This window comes from Crocuta crocuta, unplaced genomic scaffold, assembly GCF_008692635.1.
Source record: "Crocuta crocuta isolate KB4526 unplaced genomic scaffold, BGI_CrCroc_1.0 scaffold299, whole genome shotgun sequence".
Classification (NCBI taxonomy): Eukaryota; Metazoa; Chordata; class Mammalia; order Carnivora; family Hyaenidae; genus Crocuta; species Crocuta crocuta.
The window spans coordinates 3,145,983-3,173,835 of record NW_027532747.1 but is presented as its reverse complement, the minus strand read 5'-3'; the positions used below and the strand labels follow the sequence as shown (position 1 = coordinate 3,173,835).

Here is a 27,853-nt window from a genome sequence, read left to right as displayed (position 1 = left end):
CCCCCGGGCAGCAGCTCTGGGTGGGCTCCTCCAGGGCAGCTACTGTCACCCCTCCTGCTTGCTCCCCAAAGGACTCTGGTCCCCGAGGGACCGTGTGCTACAACAGCTGTGTTCAGGCAGCACCCACTGTGTGCACCTGCAGCAGCAGCATCCGGGCAGCGCCCACTGTGTGCACCCTGCCGCAGCTGCATCCAGGCAGCGCCCACTGTGTGCACCTGCAGCAGTTGCGTCCGGGCAGCGCCCACTGTGTGCACCTGCAGCAGTTGCGTCCGGGCAGCACCCACTGTATGCACCCTGCCACAGCTGCGTCCGGGCAGCACCCACTGTATGCACCCTGCCACAGCTGCGTCCGGGCAGCACCCACTGTGTGCACCTGCCGCAGCTGCATCCAGGCAACGCCCACTGTGTGCACCTGCCGCAGCTGCGTCTGGGCAGCACCCACTGTGTGCACCTGGCAGGGAGGCAGTGTCTGCCAGGCGAGGCTCAAGGGTGAACACTGACAAAGGGGCATCCAGAGACCACTTGGATCACCCAACGCCAGCTGGGCGGACGCAGTGACAGGTGAGCATGGCCTGCGTGGGGCACCGTGGAGGCCGCTGCCTCGTGGCTCTCTGCTGCTGCTTGGTAGAGCTGGACACTAATGCCAACTCGGGGAAGGCACACCCCAGGAAAAATCTAGAGGCAGAACCAGGGCAAGTGTTGGGAGGGTGCCGGAGGAGGGGGACCCAGAGGAGACAGGACAGCACACAGCACACAAATCAGCCCCCACTGCAGACACCACTGCAAACATGTCCCGCCAGGCGGCTCTACCTGAAGCCAGCTTCCCGGGCGGCCGCAGGGGCGGGGCAGCTACAAGGGAAGAGGAGCGGTGTCACCCAGCAAACGCCTGCCTCGGCCCCCCTCCCCTGGCCCCTCGGTAGCCCAAAGGTGCTGGGGCCTCGGCTGGGCCGGGATGGGCACATCGGAGCCCCATGTTTTTAGAAACCCCCATGTCTACAAGGACTGACCGGTGCCCAGCACGCTCCTGGCCTCTCAGGGCAAACACCGCCCCCCACCCCACCCCCGGCTGCACTGTCCTGGAGGCACCCCGAGACGCCAGCCCGCCAGCTGGGAGAGGCGGGGAAGGCGACTGGCAAGGCCCCTCGCACAAGCTTGCTGGTACAACCGTCTGGCCAGACTCGTTTTCTCGGTTTCCCCTTCCATTTCAAGCGAACTCATCTACGGGCCATTCAGAAGCAGCCACTGCGTGGCTGGGAGCCCAGAGGGTTCTTCTGAACCGGTGCTCAGATTAGGCAGTGGAGGCCCCACGGGTGGCTGCAGTATGGCCACTATTACCCACATCCCTGCTCCCCACGCAACTTCAGACCCTAAATCCCAGGTTCCCTGGGGCCACGTGGCCTGTGGCTGACGCTGGAGCCCACGGACTGGGTCTCATCCACCAGTGATCATCGCCCCCTTCCAGGTCCCCTCACCCCTTCCTTGTTCCAATAAGGTGGCTGAGGGACAGGCCATGGGATCTCCGCAAGAGGTGGGGGACTTGCGGGGCACAGACTTGCAAAATCCAAATGCTACCCGGGCTGGGTGAGTGAGCAGCCCAGCAGCACTGCAGGTCTCTGTTGTCTGCAGGTGAATCGGGGTCAAGGGTACGCGGCTGCTAGAGGGCCGATGACGCTTACCGCTGGCCAGCCCCAGTCCTCAGTGCTTTGCGGGATTTGCCCTTTAATCCTAGGGCAGCCACCATCAGTGTCCCCATTTTACAGATGAGAAAACTGAGGCACAGACAGGTTAAGCCCCTGCCCCCCCCGTAAGCGGTGCTTTGTTCCATTTGAACCAGGCCCTCCGGCTCTGGAGCCCGGAGCTTGGCTTTGACGGTCACCCAGCACGTGGCTCAAAGTGGACAGTGATTAAGCCGCAGGCAGAGAGGGGACAGAGGTGGAATTCCTAGCCTCTTTCTGCCCCTGTTGCCAGGAAGACCATCTGCCCGGAGGCTGCAAGGAAGCAGTTTTCCTCCCCGGCTGAGGGCGAGGCTGGACCGGGTCTAAGGTCCTGCTAACGACATAGCTGAAAACCTCCGCAGATGCAGAAAGCCCCCCTCTCACAAGGGAGGGAGCTGGACGTGACCACCAGCCCTCGAGCAGGGACAGCCCTGGGCCCGTCAGCCAGCAACGATGTGTCACGGACACAGAAGGCATCACCAAACAGACACTGGAGGCCAGCCTCTCTGGGCAGCTTGGGCCAGGGAGCCAGCCACTCAGGACGACAGGGCCTCCGCAGGGACTCAGAAAACAGAACCGAGGGGGCGCCTGGGTGGCTTAGTCGGTTAAGCGTCTGACTTTCGTTTAGGTCATGATCTCGCGGTTCGTGGGTTCGAGCCCCGCGTCGGGCTCTGTGCTGACCACCAGCTCAGAGCCTGGAGCCTGTTTCAGTCTGTGACTCCCTCTCCCTCTGACCCTCCCCTGCTCACACGCTCTCTCTCTCTCCCCTAGAAATAAATAAAACATTTAAAAAAAAAAAAGAAGGAAAGAAAACAGAACCGAGGCCTCCACACAGGCTCCGGTGGTGGCAGACTGTTCCGCTGTCCCCAGCCTGTATGGTTCAAGACCCAAAGGCCGGAGGGGAGCAGTGCATACAGGGACGGGCACAAGCCCACCACAGACCTTAAACACCCCGGGTCCCCGAGAGCAGGAAAAGGAGAGAAGGGCAGGCGCTTCCCGGGGGTTACTCCCCAGTACGTGGCACACGCTCCAGTGGGCATCACCACCACCCCTGCCTTACGGGTAAGGAACTCGAGGCATCAGGACATAAGGGACTGTGCCTAAAGCCATGCAGCAGGTGAGTGCTGGGGTCTCATCTGAACTCCCATTCCTCAGGGCCCAAACCCACTTCTTTATACCATCAGGCCAATGACACCATTGCTACCGGCGAGGGTATGACCCCCCTGGGTTCATATGGTGACCCCACGGCCCCCAGAACCATGAGACAATTCACTTCTGTTGTTTACACCACCCAGTCTATGCTTCTCTGTTACAGCGGCCTCAGGACACTGATAGAGTCACTCGGGCCAGGACGCCCTCCTCCACCCAGGAGGCTGCCCACCTGCCCCGTGTGAGATCAGCCCAAATGCTAGTTGCTCTTTTGTGAAGCTGGCTTCTGGGCGAACACAGAGCCTTGCACTTAACAGCCCAGCAGGGGAGTTAACCGAGGGAACCGAGAGCCAAGGCCCCCGGCGTCAATGACAGCCGCCCCCACCCCAGCCCGGCCGGGCATAGAATCCGCAGAAAAAATAATAGCGTGTACGGGGGCTCAAGATGAATCATCGCAGAGGAGGCAGCTGTGTTGATGGGATTTTAAAGCCAACACGAGAAAGAAAATACGAACTGCAATACGGTAATTTAGTCTGTGAACACTCTGGCACATTTTTAATTAAAGCTATTTTGGAGTTAAATAGAGGCCATGAGGGGAGGGGAGGGGATGGCGGGGGGCGTGGGAAGCGCAGGCCGCAGACGCCGTCTGCCCCACGGCCCAGACCCCACAGCCACGTCTCCTTAAGAGGTTTCAAAGAGGAACACTGCTTTCTCCTGCTTTTCGCTAAAAAGGCAGGTGCCATACTTTCTTTCTGCGGCTTCTGTGCAATCTGATTTCAATGACAAGATGTAAGGGCAAGAATCCTAAAATCTGACAGGCCTGAGACCCAGGCCAGAATCCTGCCCACGGCAGGAAGGAATCTCTCTCAAGATTCCCAGATGTGGGCATTTGTCACATGACTGCTTCCAAGGATGACACGTTCCCTAGCTCGTGAAGCCACTCTCTCTTGGGGAAGCAAGAGCCGCCCTCCCCTCATGCCCCTGACTCTGGGTGGGTGGCCAGGGGCTCCCCAAGATGTATCTGCCCAGCCCAGCTGTGCCAGGCAGTGGAGATGCAGATGTGACCAGTCAGACCCAGCACCCAGTCCCTGAGCAGCGGACAGTCCAGCAGGGGTGGGGGCCGGGCTCCCCGAGGGAGGATCGCGACAGCCTAGCAGCAAGGGAGGGCAGCTCACGGGGCTGGGAGCTCAGACTAAGTGCCGAGTCCCCTGGGGGTGGCTGGGGAGGGAGGCTGTTGGGAGGAGGCCGTGCCTGAGCCGGAGACCAAGGATAAGTACACCCCTCCCTTACGGAGGAACAAGGATAAGTAAACCCCTTCGTCCCTGAAATCTCCTAGAACGAGGCCAGTACTGTCACCATGGACCTCGCCCCACCTATGGGGCTCTCCCCACCTCCTCCAGCAGCCTCCATCCTGCTAGTTAGAACAAGGAGAAGGCCAGGCCTGTGCCTAGTCACCCCCGTACCCCTAGGGACATGCACAGCAGGCCATCAATTATACACGGAGTGTGTGTGTGCCCATTTTACAGGTGAGCAGAGTGGTGCCCTCTGAGCTGCCCCAGGAATCCAAAAGCAAGCAAGGTTAAGTCGCCGCCAGGAAGGTGCCAGCAGTCCGGTGGGGGTGGGGGGCGGGAACCCCAGCCACGACCCTGGAGACATTCTGCCAGCGGCCCCTGAGTGTTTTTGCTGTCAGTGAGGCCCAACCGCTGTGCAGCCACAAGGGGTCAAGAACACACAGCGCACTGGCGGAGGGGCCGAGGCCCCGGCACCGCGTGGCCGACCCCTCCTGGGGACGCTGGATACTGAGGACCCAGCGCCATCCCTCTGGATGCCCAGCAATAAGCCGGGCAAAGCTTGTTCTTGTCCCTAAGTCCCAGTCTAACCGCCTGCAGCCAGCAGGCCCGGATCCCGGAGAGGGTCTGCAAGCCCCCTACTCGGGGACCTTTGCCTGGCCCAGGCGTGGGCATCAGTGGAGGACGGACAGAGCCCTGCTGCTGCTGCCTCTGGCCCAGGGCGCAGGTATGACCCCTGGGGGAGGGTCCCAGCAGGCTGGGGGGGAGGGGGGGAGGGGCGGGGCAGACAGGCAGGGCCACCCACTGCCAGGGCGGGTGCCATCGCCCTGATGCCCAGACACCGGGCCCCTGACAACCCCCCTCCGCACATGCGGGCACGGGGCCAGAGCGCCCAGCCACGGGGGCCTCCCTTGTGACACCAGGGGCGCCCCCAGGGAGAAGATGAGAAGGACCACGTCTCCATGGCCTGAGAATACACCTGGGGTGTATTCTCGCAGTGGGCCAGTGTGGCCCGGGGTGGGGGACTCTCCTGTGCTTGTGGCAAAGGGACCACAAGCAATGCCCGGCTGGACCGCAGAACCACACGGCAAACAGCATCCTGAATTCGGGGCCCGGGCTCTCAACGTGCTTCTCCGAGGGAACGAGGAAACAAAGAACAGTCAGGCGGGAACAGACTCACAAGGCCACGGGCCCCAGGCTTCGGGTCCAGATGGTGGTCCCGGCCTTCGTCCTGCTGTCCAGCGGCTGCAGCAAGCAGGACAGGCACCTGCTCCAAAGCGAAGGTCCCCGAGCCTTAACGCTGGCACCCCCTAACCCCGATCCTCCGGGCATCACTTCTGCCTACCCCCGCTGCAGCCCAGGCCACACCCCTCCTCGTCAACCCCGCCCCCGCAGGTGAGAGGCCACGCCCCGCCCCACCCTCCGCAGGCCCCAGGAGGCAAAGGGTCCAGGGGTCTTCTGGCCGAGCCGTGTGCTACACAGGACCTTAACCGCATACAGGTGCCAAACCGGCCCTGCAATTCGGCTCCTGGCGACACACCGGAGAACAGGTGCGGTGGCCCTGGCGGTGTGGGCCAGTGAGTCCTGCTAGGCCGTGGAAACGGCCCACACAGCCCACACAGGGGCGAGGCGTGGATGGCCATGGTGGGAGCTGCCCTCCAAGCTGGGGCCATGAGCCTCCCCGCAGCCACCCAGCGGGCAGAGGGGGTGCCTCGGGCCTCCCAAGCAGGACAGTGGCGCCAAGCCTGCTGGTCGCCTAGCAACGGGACCAGGCAGCTGAGCCCTCCCTGGGGCTGGTTCCCAGAGAAACGCTCTGGGCTTTCTGGCCAAGACTTATGGGCCCCGGGCATGGCAGGGGGGTGGGGATGAGATGAAGCCAAGGATGGGACAGGGAGCGAGAGGCTGGAGGGGCTGGCTAAGCCAGGTGGCCCCCAGGACCCCACACAGGGCCGACCACAGCCTCCCATCCCTGTCCCCAGCCACGGCAGAGAAGACCCTTGTCCTGGCAGTCACCACCCCGCTCTGTCACCCTGCCCGGCCTCCCCGTTGGGCTGCCTGCCCTCATCCCCAGCCTCTAACCTGCCATCCTGAGTCCCTGCCAGCCCGGGACAGCCTCATCTCCCCGGGGGCGGAGGGTAGACCCCGGCCCGGAGAGGAGCGAGGGGGGCAGGGGCGGGGACATTTCCACGCGGGAGAGGGTGGGGCTGTGCTGCCCCCTCTCCAGCCTCAATCTGCCCGTCTGAGGGGCAACGGTGCGTTCCACACCTTCTCTGGGACAGGCCCGGGGCTGACGCAAGGAGCTCCCAGACCCCTGGGGGCAGCAGTGAGAGGCTGTGATGAGAGACACCCCAAAGGCCGTGCAGCAAGGGTCAGGTGCCTGACCCCCAAGTTCCAGGGGGTGACTAGGGATGACAGTGGGGACAGGCGGGTGTCTATGAGCCCAGGTCGGCAGGGACACGGGGTGGGCACTGGAGCGGTGGGAGCGGGGGGGAGGGCTCAGAGCAGCCCCTCAGCACAGGGGGGCCCCTGCCCCGCAGCCTNCCTACCTGCGCGAGGGCCTTGTCGCCCTCCAGCAGCCTCACCTTGGTCTCCAGCTGCCTGATGTAGGTGGACGAGGGATCTGTAACGACATAAGTAGGGGCACATGAATCACCAGACTCGGTCTCCAGTGAGAGTCACACCCTGACCCGAGGCCCTGACGCGACCCTCGCAGCCAGGGGGCAGCACAGAGCGCGGTATGGGGTCCCGGGAGCCCCCTCACCGACACAGTGGGGAAACTGAGGCCCCTGAGCATACCGAGTCAGCGTCCGGGATTCCGCTGCTCCACCCTGCCCGTCACACAGGACCTTCGGGCGGAGCGCGTACGGCGGGTGAGCCACCAGCTCTCTCGGGGGACGTGACCTACGAGAGCAGCGCGCGCACGGGGCCAAGCCAGGGGCACGCTCCGCAGCCATGCACCCCCAGTTTCGGAATGTGGCGGGGGGTGAAAAGCACCCTCCCTCACCACACTCACATTTTATAGTCACATCAGAGAAACGGGCAAAATTCCCCAGCCCTGACCCCCAGGGCCCTGGTCCTGCATCCCCATCAGGCTAGAAATCAGCTCCGCGGGCAGAGGACAGAAGCACGGAGTCACCCCAGCCTGGCCTGAGAGGGCGCCAAGGGCAACCCGAGCACAGGGCCCAGGGCACGCAAGAGGGCGCCAGCATCAGGGCACGTGTGGCTGCGCAGGCAAAGTCAGGTCCCATGTCGCCCCCTGGGAGGCGTGCAGCTGCCGGGTAAGGGACAGGCTCCGTGCTTCCTGTCCACACGGGCACCACGCTGGAGCGCACGCGGCCCAGACACCAGCCTACACCCTGTCCACCAGGCCAGCTGCTGCTCCTCCTGCCCTCAACAGGACACCGGGCTCCCCAGATCACACCTCCAGCCCTTACCTCAGAAGTCACCAGGCCCTCAGCCGAGGCCACCTCTCTACACCGCTGCCTTGGGAGGGGGACCCCAGGGACTTGTAACACACCTGTGCTGTCCCCTCGGGCCATCGGGCCACCATGGGAAAATGAAGCATCTGCCCACCCCCAGCACACACTGGCACTACCCTGGGTGACAGGGATGTCACGCCCCCCAACCCCCACTGGTGATCAGCCCACGGTACCCTCCCCAGAATCCTCCGCTGGGGTGAGCTTGGCCCAGGCCTCAAAAGCCCCAGCCCATCAGCAAGGCCACACTCTGAGGCTACCCCCAGCTACAGGAGGCAGTCTGCACCCAGAGGTGCCCCTCTGCCCAGGGACCTGCCTGCGAGCTCATGGGAAGGACCTCCAGGAGCTCTGCCCACCCAGCCCTGGCCCTGGCCCAGCCCATCAGCCCAGCCCGGGGCAGGAATTGGGGGTGGCCGGGCCCACCCACTAACTGCTGAGGAAGGACACCACAGGCCCCTCCCGCCCCAAGTCAGCACCACTCAGCTCTCAGGAATGCGGCGCCTTCTGGAGAGGGAGCAGGGCCGCTCTGACCAGGCCTGCGGGAGGGCCGGGGCGGGGAACTGCCCCCCACACCACCTCACCGCCCCCCCCGCCCCCCACTCTGCAGGGCTCCTTGGCGGCCAGGAAATCAAGGCTCTAAGGTGAAGGGGTTTGCTCACAGCACATCTCAGGGCAGCAGCAGGGGTGGGACCGGAGCCTGGGGGGTGACCCCAAAAGCCTCCCCATCAGGACCCTGGGTGCCTGCCAGTGCCAAGCGGATCCCACCTGCCCCGGGCAGGGGACCCTGGCCAGCCCGGGTGACCATGGTAGTACAAAGGCCTCCCTCACACTCTTCTTCAGCCAGTGGTCACTATAACCCATCCATCCATCAGTTCATCCTCAATCAGCCAGGGCGGACACACACTTCCCCCATCACGCCCACGCAACCAGGCCTGCTGCGAAAGGCCTTGGGGTCCAGGGTGTGCCAGGCCCCTGTGGGCACAGGGAGGGAGATGGGTGCAGCCCGAGCCCCCACCTCTTCATGCCCTCTGTATGCCGTCAGCAGGAGGGTTCCCTGGAACACGAGCTGGGAAGCAGAGGGCACACACTGCCAAGATCTTCCCAGCTCTCTTGTCTGGCCCTTTAAGACAAGGAGACCCAAATAACCAGCCACGCCTTGTGGGGCCTCCCTATGGGTGGGGTCAGTGGGGGAGGGAAGACCCACCCCAGGGGTGACACACGGCAGCCCCAGCATCAGGCGAGGGGCAAACAGGCACCCTCCCCACTTTCCAGATTTGAGAGAAACAGCGTCTCCCCCACCCCTGCTGTGGGCGGGTGAGCAGGGGAGCCCAGGGCCCAGCCTGCCAGGCCCTCTGCCCACCCCGCAGCCCAGGGCTCAGGACCCCACAAGCGTCTGCTGCTGTGACCAGAGCTGACAGCTCAGCGCTGTTAGGAGGAACTGGCATGCGTCCCAGAAAGAAGACGTGATTCTTGTTCAAGCCTCTCTCCTGGACCCTCCATGATTGCCCGATCCTGGGGCGCAGCAGCGAGCCAGGAACCCCTGGGGGCCGCGCCGCCAGACATAGCCCTGAACTCAGGAGAGGACCAGTCTCCTGCCCTGCCCTGCCCTCCAGGGCCACGCAGCCATGGGGAAGCTGGCACACTTCCACCCGGTTTCCTGGTATGGGGGGACCATTCTGTCTCCCTCTGCCAATTTCTGTGGGGTCCGCCAGGAGCTCCGAGCATTTCCTTTCTTGTTTTTGTTTTTTTTAATTAAGTTTATTCATTTAGGATCAAAAAAATGTGGTTTATCTACACGATGGAATACTACATGGCAATGAGAAACAATGAAATCTGGCCACGTGTAGCAACATGGATGGACCTTGAGGGTGTTATGCTGAGCGAAATAAGTCAGGCAGAGAAGGACAGATACCATATGTTTGCACGTATAGGAGGATTAGGAGGAACTTAACTGAGGAACAAGGGGGAGAAGAAGGGGGGGAAATGGTGGGGGAAAGGGAGAGAGGCAAACCATGAGAGACTCTTGAATGCTGACAAAAACTGAGGACTGATAGATGTGGGGGGGGGGGGGGATGGGCATGGAGGAGGGCACTCGTGGGGATGAGCACTGGGTGTTATGTGGAAACTAATTTGACAATAAACTATTTGTAAAAAAAAAAAAAAGCTTATTCATTTATTTTGAGAGAGTGAGTGGGGATGAGAAAGAGGGAGACAGAGAATCCCTAGCAGGCTCCACATGGTCAATGCAGAGCCCAGTGCAGGGCTCGAACTCACAAACCCTGAGATCATGACCTGAGCCAAAAGCAAGAGTCAGGCTTAAACGACTGAGCCACCCAGGCGCCCCCAGCACTGTCCCTTCTTGACCCCACAGTCGGAATCACGGACTGGGATGGAGTCAGCAGATGTGCCGCGGGCCTTAGGGCCCTCGCCGGGCAGCGGGTGGGCCGGACGCACAGCACTGTTCCTGCCTGAGCAAGCGATGCTCAGCCGCCGCCGGGTCCCCCCGCGCCTCCCAGGATGGCAACGAGGAGAAGACAGTGGGGACAGAGGTGGCGCCAGGAGAGGGGACGCAGGCGATGCCACCCCCACAGCTGCTGTCGGAAGCAAACCTCAGGGCCCATGGGCCACAGCGCACGGGCCACACGTGGGCAGACCCGGCGCTGCCCCCCGCTCACTCCACCGTTTCGGTTCACCCAAAACCCCACGCAGCCGCAGAGAACAGAGTAAACGTCAGACCACCAGGGCCTGCTGGGCTCTTCCTTCTAGTTCCCAGAGAACAATAGGCGAGGTCTGAAGATATTTTAAATCATCTGGTGCTTCTGATGGAATCTATCCCAAAGAGTTCATTCTAATTATGAGGAATGCAGACAGTGTGCGACAGCGGCCAGAAATGGAGGCCACCGTTTGTCCAACAGTAGCGGAGAGCTACACCCTGTCCTTCAAACGAGGTTGAAGAAGGATTTCTCTCCTCGACGATATGGAAAACGCCTTATGCCCCAGGGGAAAGAACTGGATGCAAAATGGTACGTCCAGTTGCTCTTACATGTAAAAATATCTGTGCATTGAAATAAATTCAGGAAGGAGGTCCGTGGAGATATCGATGGTGGTGCCACTGCTTACGTGCGGGGACGAGTGACTATTTATTCGCACCATTTCTTGCTAATTTTCAAGTAATCTACTTCCAGAACATGGAGAAATCTTTCTTTTACTAAAGAAAGAGAAAGGATTAAATGATTGCACTAGCGCCCTGCAGGGCCAGCCACGGATATCACAGAAACAGACGGGCGGCCAGGACAACGGCCAATCAGCCCCCCCTCTGCCCACGTCTCCCAGCTCTGGTCTGGGGGCCTGAGTCTGCCCCTTCCCCCGGAGTTTAAGAGGATTGGAGGCTGCCCCAGCCACGCCGGACCCCATCCCCACGCTCAGCTCCCCAGACGAGGCTCTGCTCCCTGACAGGGGCCCAGGAGCCAGACATCTGGTGGCCCGGGGGTCAGAGCCGGTGTCCTGCAGCAGGCAGCAAGGGGGACCTGCTGGGGCGGGGGCAGGAGACCCCGCAGGGGCGGGCTCCCTGGGAGGATCATCTCTCCCTGGGCAGCCCTGGGCAACTCGTGATCCCACTGGGCGCCTCAGAGCCCCAGCCTCTCGGAGCTGAGCGTGTAATTAAATTAATCCCAGGGTTTGCAGTGGTGAGGAACGGAGCCCCAGGGGAGGGATGCGTCATTTCCCGGCCTGGCTGCTGGTGGGGAAAATGAGGGAGGGGACTACGGAAGGGACCCCAGGGCTCGGCTGGCCAATGTGTCCCCTCAAACGTTCCCCAGGCTCTTCCCAGGCCCCACTGGACCAATTCGGGAAGAATTACAGTCCAGCCTCTGTCTGGGGGCAGGGGGTGGTGGCCGGAGTAGGGGCCTGCGATGTCCTTGCTTCTGAGACACAGAGTCAGCCCTAACCCCGGCCTCCTTGCAGACCCTACGACTCCCGGGAGAATACGGAGGGCCATGCAGCCCACGGATGGGGGCGGGGGCCTCATGGAGCCCATAGGGTCTGCAAGCTCCCCTCACGGGTACAGACCGCCAGTCCACCCTGCCTTCTCTGAGGCTGGGTCTGGTGCCAGGTCACATCTCCCCTCCGGGCTGGAACCCTACCTGGGTAGGCAGTGTGGCCCCAGCGACTCCTCTAGCCCAAATGATAAGAATCTGGGACAGGCGCCTGGGTGGCTCAGTTGGTTGAGCGTCCACTTGGGCTCCAGTCATGATCTCAGGGTTCATGGGTTTGAGCCCCGCGTCGGGCTCTGTGCTGACAGCTCGGACCCTGGAGCTGCTTGGGATTCTGTGACTCCCTCTCGCTCTCTGCCCCACCCCGGCTCGCACTCAGTCTCTCTCTAAAATATAAACAAACATTTAAAAAAAAAAAAAAAAGAATTTGGGAGACAGAGACCATGTCCGATCATCCCTGTAAGCCGTCCTCACCACCTAGGCCCTAGGCACACAGCAGGCCCTCAGGGAAAAGTCTAACGCCTGCAGGGTGGTCCATTCTCTGTCCTACAAGCCCCCATGGGCAGAAGCGCCACCGGAAAGCACTCAGCCTGAGACCATGGGTAACGTGGCACCCCCACCCCACACAGAACACCCTGGAAAGACCCAGAAGCAGAGCATCCCGGGTTGGATGAGCATCTCAGAATCTCATCCAACAGCAAGCCGGCCACACCACGAGCTTACATCTGAGTGTGGGTGAGGCGGGGGTTCAAGTGCACGCAGGGTGTGGTGGGAGGTGACCCCAGGGAGCCCAGGTTCTGGACTTGGGGGGTGACGCAGGGAACAGAAGGAGCCGATGTAGGTGGTGTCGGCCTGCTGGGGAGCTCTGGGGGGGGTCTCTGAGTCACCCCCACCCCAGGCTCACCGCTGGGGGCTGCTCATGGGGGACAGGACCTAAGGCCCCAGCACTGCCCACCTGGAGATCCGCAGGGGCCAGCAGGGGACGTGGGCGGCGGACACGGAAGCATAAGCGCCCCAGGGATCTGGGCAGAGTGCCAACAGTACCTGTCACAGCTCAGGAGAAGGACGATCTTCCCCCTGTGCGCAGGAAGGAGTGGGGGCCGGGGGGTTCACAATGACACACAGTGACACATGGGGCTGACTCCCCAGCTGCTTGCCCCCCCCTTCCAGCAGCCTCCCGCTGAGCGGGGTCCCCACGAGGTCTCGGGGACAGGCAGGNGGGACCGGCCGCACCCGCCTCGGGCCTCCTCCGTGGGGGTGGCTGACTCTTCCACACCGCCGCTCCGTTGATGAAATTCCCTTCTCCTTCCACTTCATGAGGACGGCTGGCATCGGGGCCTGAGGCTCCATCGGGCAGAAGGGCGTCCTCACACGGAGGCACCCTCATCGTTCCGGGCCCCAGAGGCCGGACACAGCTCCCGACAGCATCTGCTTTCCCGTTAACTCGGCTTCCCGGCTTCTCTCCTTTCTCCCCAACCAGGACTTGAACCCGAGGGATGGCCAAGTGCCCACCGAGACCCGCAGGTCGGGCCGTGGAAATCAAAACCAGCAGGGCAGGCCTGGGAGACGGCCCCAGCGTGCAGATGAGGTCACTGAGGCTAAGGGAGGGAAGTGGGAGCCGCAGACCACGTGTGGGCGGGGTGGTCCACTGCACCCTTGGGCTCTAGCCGGCAGCAGAGCCGCCCTCCCCCAGGCACATCGCACTCCCGCGTCCCTTCCAGCAGAACCTGTGAAGGATCCCTCTTCTCAAAGGACCCAAGGGATGTTCTAACCCCAGGCCCCCTCCTCCCTGAACACCGGGCCTCTGCTGGGCGGAAGCCCCTGGAACGTTGGAGGTTCCCGACGTAGGTGAGGAAACACGAGAAACTGCTCCCTGACCTCGGTGCAGTGCACCGACTCTGACCCTCCGGGGGCCCTGCCAGGAGGAGAAGGAAGCTCACAGGGTGGCGGGGTCTGCCCAAGCTCACAGAGCCAGGCACCAGCAGGACCAAGACACATGTGCTCGTCCAAGGCCATGGTCCCTTCTCAGAGGGCCCCTCAGCCTAACGAAGGAGCTGCAGGAATCATCACGTTTGCTAAGGGGCAAAGACTGAAGAGGTATATACAGCCTGGGGTGAGGGGGGTAGAGGGCAGGGAGAAATCAGGGGCTCCTTCCTGAAGGAGGCGGCATCTGAGCTGAGCCCTGGACTCAAGATAAGGGCAAGCAGGACTGAGAGGGAGACAGGTGGAGTGAGGATGGAAGGCCAGTCTGACCAGGCGCAGTGTGAGCACAGGTGCAGAGGCGGGACCACAGCAGGCAGGCTGGGGCGCATCTGAGCCGCTCGATGGCCATTAGCGTCTGCTTCTTGGCACACATTACAGCTCAGGGAGGCGCGGGCTGAATGTGAGACAGGTATTATTTATGGATGAAGGCGAGAGGGCTGAGGGAGGCATATCGGGGGAACATCGGGTTCCCGTGAGGACGCCTCAGCCGTGGCAGCACCGAGCCGGGCTGGGCACCTCGGCCCCTGCCGCTCCCTCCCCTGCCTGGCTGCCCACCTGAGCTGCCCAGGCAGGTGCATGGGGGGCGGGGCCAAGGCCTCCAGCCATAAGCTCAGCAGGGACGCCCAGAGCCCCAGGCGTGGGACAGGGTCCTCATGTCCACACAGGGCATCAAATGCCACCCACTTCCCATTCACACATGCAAATTTTGCTGAACTTCAACTAGGTTAGAGCAGGCACCGAGCAAAACCCTCACCGTCACCCCCTGTGATCCTCACGCCAAGCTGATGAGACAGGTCCTGTTATGACTATCTCTGTTTGGTGAAGAGGAGCCTGAGCCTCAGAGAGGTGAAGTATCAAGTCCAAAGACACACAGCGAGAACACTGCCCGGCAGCCTCTGTGCCAACAGGCTGGCCCCCAGCCCCTCCCAAGATTCCACCTCCATGCCAAGACAGGCAGGATCCCGGAAGCCTTAACTCAAGAGATGAAACGGAATGGCCACAATCAGCGCCCCACCCTCTCCATCCTGAGCCCACAGAGGAAAGAAAATTAACTGGCACAGAGAGCAACAGTTGCGTTAATGAAAACGGACGTCTCCGTGCTGGCTGCTTGGCCTCTCCTGAGACACATGGCTACCCCCTCGCTACCCGTCTGCCCCTCTGCGTGCTCCGTGCACGGCTCCGGGGCCCCTCGTGTATCAGCACCCTGTCTGCCCAGGGCCTCAAGGGTGCCCGGCGTTTCATTCCAGGAAGAGCCACACGGCTTCCAGCCCAGGACTGCAGTCTCGAGGGAGCAGCCAAACAGGAAGCGGTGTCCAGAGTGGCTGACTGAGAACGTGCTGGGTGTGGACCTGCCTGGTGGCCGCTGGTGTTCTCAAACCAAACACTCAGACTCGCTCCTCCATCTACTGCCTAGGAAGCCTGGCAAGTCCGATCGAAACTGTGTCATCGTTTCACACCAGAAGAGAGAAGGAAAAAGAGACTTCCCTTCCTGTTGATTTCACGCCCAGAAATTAACCTTATGTGCAGGTGTCGGGTGAGGGGCGCCGTCCAAGTCTCCTCCCCCACCAACCACCTTCACTCTGAATGACTGGAAATTATCGATAGAGGCCAAGAACAGAAGTCTACCCGGCCGCCTGGCAGGGACACCTAGCCACACTGAGGTCGAGCCACGCGGTGGCTCTCAGCACGGCTGCATGGACCTTCCCCAGGGACTTTTAAGTAGCTGATCTCTTCCTCCGTGAGATCAAGTGCACTGGACTCTAGGGGAGGTCCCTGGGTGTCCATGTCCATTTTAGACATGCTCCAGGTGACGTTAACACATACGTGAGGCTGGGAACCCCTGATCTATGCTGAGCAGTGACAGTTCAAACCATCCTCCTTTCCGGCTCCACCTCTGAGGAACCCCTAGCCCATCCAGCACTGATTACTAACTAGTGGGGCTGAATCCCTGGAAATGAAGCCAAATTGCAGGGATTTTTGCTAAGGCTAAAGTATGCAGGACTCAGGTCTAAAGCGGGGCTGGGGGTGGGGGAGACGACATTTACTGAGCCCCGAAATACATGGGCCAAGCGTCCTTGGTAGCAAACAGGGGAGACATAAACTAGTTTCGGGAGAAAAGAGGGGGTTTGTTTGTTTCATTAGACGTCAGCCAGCTCTCTCCTGAGCACCAGGCCCTGCGTGATGGAGTCAACCATCCTTCAGAGGATGCAGGAACAGTGGGGAGGCACGCGGGGGGCGGGACACCAGGCGGCTCCAGCCACGTGCAGAGGTGGGAATGTGTGGGCAAAGAAAGAGGCTCAGGAGACTGGGGAAACCGAGGTGTGGTGGGGTCATCAGACCCAGGGGACCCCTGTTCCCGGACACAGGGCGGCCGGAGGTGAGGCACAGAGGTCTGACCCCTCAGCAAACGCTTCACTCTACACACAAGAAGCAATGTTGGGGCTCAAAGGCTCGGGGGCAAGAGAGGGGGGCAGAGGGGCTCTGGTGGCAGCATCAATCTGGACAGTGAGTGGTTCGCTGATTCAGTGAAAACAAGAAGAAAAATGATCACGAGCCGGGGGTGGGATGGCTGGGGTGGTGAGAACCCAGGGTAGAGAGCTCCGTGTGGAATGGACTCCACGGAAAGATACCAAAGCCATGGGGAGGGGGCAGACTGGGACCCAGAGAAGCCTGCACACCTGGCAAGTGGCCCACGTGGCATTCTGTGCCCGTGGGGGAAAGACGGAATATCTGTGAACAGAGCTAGAGCAGCTGGCTGGCCATCACCTGGAACAAAATTTGATTCCAACCTTACACCGCACACGGAAAGCAGTTCCAACGGGGACAGAGAGGTAGTTCTATGTGAAAAGACAAATTTCCGATCGAGGCTGTTCTGCTACATGCTACGACATGAATGAGCCTTACCAACTTCATGCGGCCAGAAAGAAGCCAATCACATACTGTAAGAGTCCATTTATATGAAGCATCCAGAAACAGGCAAATTTACAGACACAGAAAGTAGATCAGTGGTTGCCAGGGGCCAAGAGGAAGAAAGACGAGGGAGTGACAACTAACAGGTCCAGCCTCTTTCCAGGGTGATGAAAAGGCTCTGGAATTAGTGTTCATAGTTGTGCAACTCTGTGAATATATTCAAAAACACACTATACTGCTTTTTATATAAACCATGAGAATTTTGTCTCAATGCAGCGGTTATTAGAACAAACAACTTCACCTTTCAGGTACAAAGGCTTTCTCACTCAAGACACAAAAAGCGGGGCACCTAGGTGGCTCAGTCAGTTAAGCACCCGACTTCGGCTCAGGTCATGATCTCGTGGTTTATGAGTTCGGGCCCCGCGTCAGGCTCTGTGCTGACAGCTCAGAGCCTGGAGCCTGTTTCAGATTCTGTGTCTCCCTCTCTCTCTGCCCCTCCCCTGCTCATGCTCTGTCTCTCTCAAAAATAAATACACATTAAAAAATTTTTTTTGAGGGGCACCTGGGTGGCTCAGTCGGTTAAGCATCCGACTTCAGCTCAGGTCATGATCTCAAGGTTCGTGGGTTCGAGCCCCGCGTCGGGCTCTGTGCTGACTGCCAGCTCAAAGCCTGGAGCCTATTCGAGAGTCTGTGTCTCCCTCTCTCTCTGACCCTCCCCTGCTCACGCTGTCTCTCTCTCTCCTAGAAATAAATAAAAATATTAAAAAAATAAAAATAAAAAATAAAATTAAATTAAATTAAATTAAAAATTTTTTGAAAAGAAAGGGAAAAAAAAAGAACCGTAAGGGGAAAGCCTGTCAAACCCTGATGTGTGAACATGAGAGCCTTGCCCGACCCCAAACAACAGCTCTGTGGGCACAGTCAGAAGCCCAGCCGCCGTCTGGGAAGTGCCGTGTTCAAGTCCCTCCCCAGAATGGACAAAGGGTCACATGGAACACACACAGGACTCCTGTAAATCAATAAGGAAATACGTGAGTACGGGCACAGGCCCCACGGAAGGTGAGTCACAGACGCAAATGTGTGAGAAGACGCCCGCTGCCTGCGTAATCAGGGAAATGCAAATCAAGACACTGAGATGCCGTGTCAGTCACTGGACTGGCCCAAAGCGCGATGGCGAGTGCGTGAGCGCCGGGGAACCTGGCCCAGCGTCCTGCCTAGACGAGGCACACGTCCTCAAGGAGCCCAGGCACAGCCGTGCGAGGACACACGTGCAAGAACGCGTCCCCAGCACTGGCCACGGCGGCGAAAAACCGGACACCACCTCACCGTCCCCTTGGAAGACAGGATCAACTGCGCCTTTAACCGAACGTTGGAAGAGTAGAGGTAGAAATGGAAGAGCTAACCAAAGGTCCTCAGACGAACAGGAGCAGGCCTCAAAACCATGTGGGCGCAGGTAGCTGATGGACACGCACACACAACGTCACGCACTTGTACAAAGTCTCATCATCGCACCGTGTTGACGGATATCCGGCCTACGAGGGAAGCACAATGCTCTTCAGGAGAATGATGAGCACCGAAGTCCAGGCTGAAGGTCTCTCGGGGGGTGTGGGGTTGGGCGGAGACACGGCGCCCCCGTCTCCGCCTGTAACGCTTTATGACGTAAGAGGAAGAGCTCTGAGCCTACCGTGCGTTACTATAGACGACCTGATGATGAAAGTAGGCAGTGGAATAAATAGTTGTTTCCTTACTATCCAAGCTTGGTGCTTTTTCTAGAATTCCTAACAAAAAACCATGGTTTTTAAGTAAAAGGGGAAAAGAACAGCACAACACATCCTCCAGAAGGGACACCGGAGATTCCTGATGGCGCAGGCCCCCTCTCTGGCCCCCGGGTCCCAGGCTGCTTGTGGAAGGCTCACAATGGGCAAGGGGCTCCTTCGGTGCCACCCTGTCCCCAAGGGCACAGTCCAACCTGGGCAGGTCAAGAGCTCCCCCACCCCCGGGGAGAGGAGGGGTCCACAGGACAGAAAGGCTGCCAGAGGGTAAGTCGCCCTTCTCTCGATAGTTAGGGGACAAGAGTAAGCATCTCCCCGCCCCACCTACTCTGTGGCCTTGGACAAGCCCCTCCCTATTCAGCCCCTGAGAAACGGGGGCGGGAGTCCCAAATGACCCAGACTGGGCTGGAATCCCTGCAAGATAGCGTCCCTGCAATTAGGCGGGGCAGCGAGGACCCGCCCAGTTAGAAAGGACACAGACTTGGGGTGGGGACAGCAAAGTGCACTTCCTGTTTCACGTAAACCCCACTGCCCAGTGACGACTGACCAAAGGATCACCCATAAGGCCCAAGGCCGGCTTAGAGGTGCCACCGCCCCCTGAAAGTCCTGGGGAGGGAGCACTCCTCTGGCCGCAGGAGGGCCCAGCCCCTTCCCAGCCCAGGGCTCTCGAGGCAACGGGGCAGACCTGGCGGCGGCAGCGCCAACAACAGAAGCCAGTGGCGCAAGGCAGCCATGGAGGTTCCTGCGGGACGAGGCAGTGGGGGTGGGGAGGAGCACTCAAGGGCCCCGGCAGCTCCGTCCATGAAACCACAGCCTCCATTTCCCCACGTGGCATCACGAGCGACTTGTTCTGGATGAAGATCTCAGCCAGGGCAATGTCCTCAGCAGACTGCCGGCCCCACATAGGAGCCCACACCTTCACCCCCAGAGCCTGCGGAGACGCAGTCTCACTCGGCTGCAGGGACGGAGGCGGGATGCCAGGTCAGCCCGGACCGTGCAGGTGGGCCCAACCTGACCTCGCCCGTGTCTAACACTGGAGGGCCTGCGGGCGCCTGGGTGGCCCAGTCCGTGAAGCCACCGACTCTTGGTTTAGGTCATGATCTCACAGTTCATGGGTTCGAGCCCCATGTGGGGTTCTGCACTGACAGTGTGGAGCCTGCTCGAAATTCTCTCTCTCTCTCTCTCTCTCTCTCTCTCAAAAATAAACATTTTTTAAAAAGTGATAAAAACCAACTTTCAGGAAGCTGCCGTGAGGTCTAAGAAAGGCAGCATCTCTGAAAGCCCCAGGCACCTAGTAGCTGCTCAGTAAAAACTACGCCATCCTCCCCGCTGCCCACACTGATGGCACAACCTTGACGGGAAGGAATAGCCAGCGGAGGCCTCCACGCCGCCGGCCGAGGGCACCCCGCCTCCGCACTGACCCCAAGGACAAGCGGCGCACGCCCAGGACTGCAGAGTCAGGCCACGCCCACCCCCTCTGCCGGACCCCAGCGCCTGCCTTCTTGTCATTCTCCAGCACCGGCCGGTGCATCACCACCGACTTTCACACGTGGAGTTATGGCTCCAACTTAGTCACATGACACTCATAGGTTATTTGAAGCAAACACGGAATTCCTTCTGGGTGTAAAGTAAACGCCTCCTCCATCTCAAGTTGAGATCTCTGTAGGATGTAAAGTCTTGGGGCCGCTAAGTGGTGGTGACATGGGGACGAGCTGGTTTCCCGTGCTCCTTCTCGGAGGAGGAGCCCTCCCAGAGGTCAGCCCAGTGACCAACAGCCAACCAACCTGCGTTCACAGAGCAGGGGCCAACTGGGAGTGGGCGAGGGGCCGGCGAGCAGGCACTCAGACTGCAGGCTGAGACCAGAGCCCCCCCACCAAGTCCAAGCTCAGTCTCCCAGCAAACTGCACTCCCAGTTCAAAGCCCCCAGGAAACAAGGCTCAGAGATGCGCCAGGCCAGTCCAGGCAGAACAGTGAGTCCAGCAAAGAAGAGAAGAAGGTGGCTAAGGGGAGGAAGGAGCCGAGCCGTCACTAACCCCGGCCCCAGGCCCGCACGGGAGAACCCCGGGCTGAGGGGGAGGCCAGGGAGGAGGCCCTTGGTCACAGATCACCTGGAGGTCTGATCTGTCACAAGGGGGAGAGGGGGGTGGCAATTCTGAAGCTGGAGGGTCCTGGTGTGAGGCTCAGGGAAGAAGGATAAGGCTCTTCCAGGCCAGGCCCCCAGCCCCCTGCACCGTCAGGCTGAGACCCTACCCCCATCCCCCGACCCCAGGCTGCGCCAGCCGAGCCAGGGAGCAGAGGGCTGGTCCTCTGGGGCACAGGCTGCTGCGATCCTGCCACGTGACCCAACCACTCGGGAAGCTAATACCTGCGTGCCTGCCCGAGGTCAGTGTGGGGGCCAGGCTGGCTCCAGAAGGCCTGGACGGCCCCAGCCTGGGCCAGCCCGCACTCAGTTCCGGGAAGGGGCATGCCTGGGCGTGGAGTCAGCAGGTGCAGGCTGACTGTGCGCTGGGCAAGAGCATCCGCACCCGAGCCTCAACATCCCCTTGGTACGGTGGGCAGACATCAGGCGCCTGCAGTGCGGACAGCGCTGCGTGCACCAGGGGCCTGAGCTCAAGTTCTGGCTGTGCCACCGCTTGCTGTGTGGCCCTGGGTGGGCCCCTGCCCTCTCTGGCACCCCAGAACACCCCTGTGTACAATGAGGAAGCGGAGAGCCTCTAAGGGCCCTTCAGCACAGCAGACAGGTGGGTGTGGGCCGCCGCTGCACACCACCTGCCCACGCAGCTGTTTCTTCAAGGAAGATATGAAGGAGAACAGACTGGAAGGTGCGGAGAGCCGGTGCCAGGATGAGGTCAATGTTTGGTTACCAACTAGAATAAACAGGCCTCCGTCCTGCAGAGGAAGCCCCACCCCTCCCCTCCCCCAGCTGGTAAAGCGCCGGGAGGAGGGAGTGGGTGGGGCATGAAGGAGTGTGTCATTGCTTCCACAGGTGACAGGTGACAGCTGCGCACCAGGAACTGCCCTGCAGCCAACCCCAGGTCTCCGCTGAACCACACAGGGACTGGCAGGGGACCCCGAGGGGAACTCGGGATCAGGACAGAGGGGACTTTAAGGTCAGCCAGTCCCAGCCTCTCCTTCTAACATTGGGGAGAACCAGGGACCCCAAGGTGTTTGCCAACCTGAGGTCGCAGGCCATCAGTGGCATGGCTGGGACGAGAGCGGGCTCCCGGGCCCCCAGGCTCCACAGTGACATGTCAGATTCCACCTCCCTTCCCCTCTCTGGCCCACAGCCAGCTGTTTGTCCAGGCAAGGTGACCATGACAATCACAATGACAGCTGGGGATACAACCACGTTGGATAAAATAAGAATCCCTGTGTCCACACTGATAAAAAACCACGCGCGCACACAGCCCGCTGCGGGAGGAGGGGAAGGCCTCCCGGCAGCTCGCCAACCACGAGGTGTAGACGAACGAGGCAGCCACAAGTCACCATCCAAAGGCCAGAGTGGTGACCCGGGGATGCCACCCTCCCAGCAGGTGTGGGTCCCGCGAGGACCAGGACGCCGCAGTCTCCCAGTGCCCCATGGGTGATCTATCAATTACAGAGATCTACTGTGCTCGCCCCACAGCGAGGAGACCTTCGAGAAACCTCAGAAGCCAATGGATCCAGGGCTGCTGGGACCCGAGACGACACACTCTAGGTGCCCCCGACAGGATGGGCCAGCGCTCAGCATATCCCTGCCGAGGTTCCTGCCCAGAACACCCCACCCCAATCACTAGGCAACGTGACACGGAGCCGAACATGTGGCAGGTCCCCCACTCCTCAAAAACTCCGATGAACTGTCACAGGACGGCTCCATAGGAAAGGACGCTTAAAGGGAGTGTGGACCCGCCGCAGGGCACCGCGGTCACTGACCCCCGTGCGGCCATGATGCGACTGAGCCCAAGTATTTGGCTCAGCAAAAACAGTGCAGAAACAAGGCAGCGCACGCGGAGAGCAAGAATGATAAACATCTCCTTTGCTTGGAGATGTTTTAAAAACAGGAAAATGCTGAGCCAACGCCAGTCACACTGCGTCACCACCAACACTGCCATCCTGAGCGCCGTTCAGCTGCATTCCCCAGAGTGGCTTCTACGGGGGTGGTGCGGAGCCCCCCCCCCCACCAGCTGCACCTGCACCCGTCCAGGGGCGCACAGTCATCCCGAACCCCTGCTGTGCATAAAAGGGGCCGCCCCGCTCCACCCGGAAACGGACTGTTTGCCTGGCAGCAGGCAAGGGTTGCATAAATTCTGGCTAGCCCCCTGAAGGGGTGTTTTGCAGACACTGACAAGGTTTACGAAGATGGAGAGAGAAAAGCATCTGACGCAATGTTGAGAGAAAAAAGCCAGATTCCACATGAAACACGTGGCAGAATAATCAGCGGCCAAAACAGTCGTGCACGGAGGAGAAAATACACAGTTCAACCGGGGGGGGCCATCTTCAGAGCAGGGGCTGGGGGACTGGGCTAAATGGGCGCTTCGGGTTTCTTCCTACTCGTCCAGATCCACGCCCTCCTACCCCCCAGCCCCTCCTACCCTCCACCCCTGCCTCTAACAAACGCATATCCGTCTTAGAAGTCAATAAATGCCCCCCCCCCCCGCACACAGCGGGGTCTCCTCTTGGGCACCGGGATGGGGCCTCTGGAGCTCTCGGCAAAGTGCCACCTTTCCGTGGATGTGACTCGGCCCTCATACCTGCCCACACGTGCACTGGGGCGGGAGGCGGGGATCCTAGCTCAGACGTGCAGCCCGGGTCAGGCCTCTGTGGAGAGTGGGCAGGCGTGAGGGGCTGGGCTGGGAGACCCCAGGATGGCCCATGAATTGGACCCAGTGAGTCTCTGCTTTCCCATCTGTGAAACAGTGATTTTTGAGCATGTGCGCGCGCGTGCACACACACACACACACAGAGACACACACNTGGACCCAGTGAGTCTCTGCTTTCCCATCTGTGAAACAGTGATTTTTGAGCATGTGCGCGCGCGTGCACACACACACACACACACAGACACACACACACACACACAGACACACACACACACACACACACACACACACACACACACGACAGGATCACTAAGGAACTACTGCCCGCAAAACTACCCTGAATGAAACCACAGGGCAGGAAGGGGAATGGTAAACGCCACATGTGACGATTCCAGAACCTTCCATCACACCGCCGGACTCTCAGGGACATCCAGGGGGTCCAGCCCAAGCTCCTTCCACATGGGACATTTGAACCCATCAGATGAGGGTGCAGAGAAGAAGCGTCCTCAGAAGGCCCTGGAGGGAGGCTCAGTGATTCAAAGCTGCGCGGTCGCACAGCCCACAGAAAGGGCCATGCTGGTCACACACCCCGCAAGGGCACAGTCTGGTTAATCAACAGCCACAGCCCAGCTCTGGCCCAACACTGGAGCCCATGGGAACCTCAGAAATCCCTTAGAAAGAAACCAAGGTCCAGAGAGGGGCTGAGCCTCCCTGGGAGTCACAGCCAGGATGAGAGATCAAGCCCCCCGCCCCAGTCCAGGGCTCTGGGCCTGCCTCTGTGGCCCCAGGGGGACTGTCTGCGCTGAGTGGGCCAAACAGCTGCCCCAAGCCCCAGGGCCAAAGAGCTGACCAAGGAGACAGCCAGGCTGTGACAGAGCTACCCCTACTCAGCCAGGGCCACATCCGGCCGCAGCCACGGGAGAGCCCTCCGTCCAGCGAGGACATCTCACTCACAGGCACGGGCCACCAGCTGCTCCGCCCGGACACCACCGTGTAGGAATGTCAGCGGCCTCCCCCACTAGGCCAGGCTGAGTGCTGGGCTGGCTCCCTTCACCATACGGCCCTGGGTCTGTACAGAGGGCCGGCCCAGATGACCTCTGTGGAGCTCCCCACTCCCCGGCCCTTCCTACCTGTTTCCCAAGGGCAGCCTGCTGTCGAGAAGGGGGGGCTCTGCCACTCTTTTCAATGGAGCCCAAGAGCCCCTCTTGGTATGGAGGTCCTGCTCCAGGCAACAGATGACAAGGCTGTGACCTCAACCAAGGCACTGAGGCAGAGGCCAGAGATGGGCAGTCACTTCCCCACAGGCTGACAACTCTGGCTTCCTGGGACCCGAGGCCAGAAGAGCTTCTAAGAGGGCAGATGTGAAAAGAGCCCACCCCAGACCCTAAGCAGGGACAGTGAGACCCGTGTCCCTGACCCACAGGCCCTGGGGAGACGGGCGGGCACCTTACCCCTCCCGGAGACAAGCTGGTGGTCCGGGTGCGGCTCAGCAGGTGTCCGGGGGCCTCACTGGTGGCAGGGCGCCTGGCCCGCCCTTGGTTTCCCTCTCTCCAGGGGACACTCACAGGGCAGCCGGGCCCCTCCCGCTGGAATATCAGGACATCGCTAAGCTTCAATGCTCACCCTGGACGCGGAAGCTGGGGTGCCTCGGCTGCTACCCGACGCGCCTTCCCTACACGCAGGTACACCCTAAACCAAGTTGTACACGAGGAAACGGCCCGCAGAGGCATGTCACAGCCACCCCAGTCAAGTGGGCGTGGAGGGGACCCCTGCTCTCAGCTCCCGCCAAAGTCAGGGGTCCTGGGGCAGCCACACTAGGGTGTCCTCAATTGGTCACTTTAAGACGTAGCCCATATCCACTCCGTATGGAAGCCAGCGGACACCATGCTGGATGACTGTGGCTCCTGGGGTCCCCCTCTCTGGTAACAGAAGCACAAGTCCTGCACTCCGGAGCTGAGGAAGCCAGGGAGAGGCTGGCTGGAGGCGGGGTCCTCCAAGGTCACAGACCAACAGCCCTGAGAGCAACCTAGCCTCTGCCCTGCTCCCTGTCACCACACTAACACCACACTCGGCCTTCTGGGGGCCCCGCCCCCAGCCAACAGCTCACCCCCAAACCCTGCCTGGGCCTGAGCCCACCCAACCACAGGAGACAAGATCAGAGGGGAGAGAAGAGAAGGCTTATTTTAGGCCCCCTGGCACCGGACATACTCCTAGATCCTCAGGGCCATCCACTGGGGCCCAGCCCCCACCGCCCACTTCCACCTCCAGCCTCTAAAACTGGGGTCACACAGATCGGGGAGAGGGGGCCGGGTGGGAGCAAGTCTACAGGGAGCCCCAGTGGAAAGAGGCTCTGACCAAGTCAGCCCTACACCCCAACCTCCCTCCCGGACCCACAGGACATGCAAGTCTGTGGGGGGCGGGGGGGGCTCACCAGGCAGCATCAGGAGGCCGGGCCAGTCCACAGTCACTGCTCCCCGGAGGCCCAGGGTCCTTCAGGAAAGGACCCAAGGGAAACTTTCTCACGGCTGCCACCGATGTGATAGGCAAACTTAAACCTCTACGTGTCTGGATATGCGCACGGGGCCAGCAGGAGCCAGGCAAGTTACTCTGGCAACCAATCCACACTGGCATTCCTCCACTTACCCAGCCTGAAGACACTCGCTGGGGGAAAATGTAGGGGGGCCGGTCGGGGCCTCCTGGAGAGGCGGGGTCGGAAGGAGAAAAGGGGGGCAGGGGGGAGGACCCACAGCTGCCTCCGGGACAGGCAGACCCCAGCACAGATGCGCATGCGTGCCTCCTCCGTGCTGGGCCCTGGGGTCATACCCCCCCCCCGAGGGCAAGGGTCTGCCCCAGGAGCTCACGGCAGCGAAGGGGTGGGGGCCGGGCTGACACACCCCAGGCACAGGCGTAGGGAGGACGGAGGATGCCTGGATGGCCGAGAACAGAGAGGAGGAGAGAGAGAGGGCTTGACGCCCAGCCTCGCCTTTGTGACCTTGGCACCTGAAGGTCCCCGAATTGCCGCTTTCTCAGCTGTGGGAGAAGTACCTCTGCTTCGGCACCAGTGAGATTAAATTAAACTTGAAGAGCCTAGTATGGTGCCTGTCCTCCCCCCACCCCCGCCATGGCGTCCCTACTGGTCACTCAGGCCTCGAGGGTGGCGGGCAGCCTGGGTCACCACTCTGCCTCCGCAAGCCCTCACCCAGGAGCTCACTCCTTCCTCTCAATCTGCGAAGGAGACCTGACATGCCGCGGGTGCCCTGCGCTCCGTGTGGGGTTCCCTCACCACGCAGGGGCCGAGACAGCCTCCACGGAGGGGCAGCCTGGCCACAGCCACAGCCACATGGCACCACAACTGAGGTCTGAATCAGGGCTGCCCCGTCCACAGGCCACGTCCAAAGCCCGGCCAGGGTCAGCCTGCTTTGCAGGTGGGGGGAGAGTGTGTTCAGGACAGGACACTGCCTGCCCCGGGGTATGTGTGCCATGAGCGCTGTCCTGGGAACCAGAGATCATAAAGGGGCCCCGTCCCCCACCCCCCTGCACACCTCACACTCGTACGTGCACACATGCACACATTCATTCACACTCACATGCACACATATATGCGTTCACACCCACATGTATGTACATACCCGCAGGTGTGCACACAGGCACAGATACTCACATGTGCATACTCACGTGTGCATGCACACAGCCATGCACAACGCCACTCCCGCACACCTATGCACGCACATCGCACTTACGCACACACACAGGTATGCACAGCCTTACACACACCCACACACATACATACACACAGGTACACACAACTGCACTCACACCCACGTACGCGCATATACACAGGTATGCACACACTCACACGTTCAAGCCCTGTCTCTCTCTGCGGTCTTGACACGGAGGGGAAACACTATCGAGCTGGGAGCAGTCAAGGGGTCATTTATTTTAATTATTAAAACAGCAGCCACTTACTCTCAAGCCGTCTATAATGCCACTTAATTACCCAGTACATAAAACCGCCTTTGCATCTTAGCAGAGCAATAAATCAGCTCGGAACCAGAGTTGTTTAAAGCATCCTTGCCGAAGACGCAGGGGGGAAGCAGAGTCATCCCCCCCCCACCCCAGGAAGCGATCAACCAGATCCCTGCTCTGAAGCGGTGACTTCTGACTGTGGCAGAAGCAAACGGGGCTGGGTCCTGTGTGTGTGTATGTGCAAGAGGCCGGCGTCCCCCGCCCCTGCGCCCCGTCCACTCCCGGGCCGGCCCCTGCCCCAGCGCGCGGTCCTTTGTGTGGTCACAACAGCCCCTCCAGATGGCGCAGCGTGGCGAGCGGCCTCCTGGAGCCAATCGCTCATCCTGTCGGGACCCAGCAAGGCTGTGAGCAGGGCACCTGGGCACCGGCCCAAGCCGCATCCCACGCCCCACTCACCCCGCCCTGCCTCCCGTTCCACGGCCCACAGGCACCGCCGCGGGCTTCGGGCACAGCTGGGCCATCGAGGGAAGTACACCCACCAGGGGAGCAGGTGGGAGCACCAGGTGACTCGGGGATCACTTGCATCTCGGGGAGGAAACGAGGGCGGTCCGAGAGCAGGCAGGGGCGTGCCAGCCACCATGTCCCCAAGCTGGCAGCAGGCAGACATAAATCAGTGTCTCCTGAGCCTCCAGGTGCAAGCAGCCCTCTCGAACTTCCCTGTGGGCAAGGGGTCCTTATGCGAGGGTGCGGGTGGGCGGTGAGCCAGACCGGATGGGCAGAGTCCCGCCTTCCCTTTGAGGAT

At 60.8% G+C, this 27,853-nt stretch overlaps 1 protein-coding gene across 1 annotated transcript in view; it reads right to left on the bottom strand.

Annotated features, from left to right (window-relative positions):
• Positions 1-27,853, bottom strand: part of CCDC85C (coiled-coil domain containing 85C) — a gene marked incomplete at its 5' end in the record, with an annotated part of 74,171 nt that overhangs the window by 10,636 nt on the left and 35,682 nt on the right. The window contains one exon of the mRNA XM_077780827.1: positions 6,700-6,773. Coding sequence (XP_077636953.1) covers positions 6,700-6,773 — 74 coding nt within the window. The remainder of the gene's footprint in view (positions 1-6,699; positions 6,774-27,853) is intronic.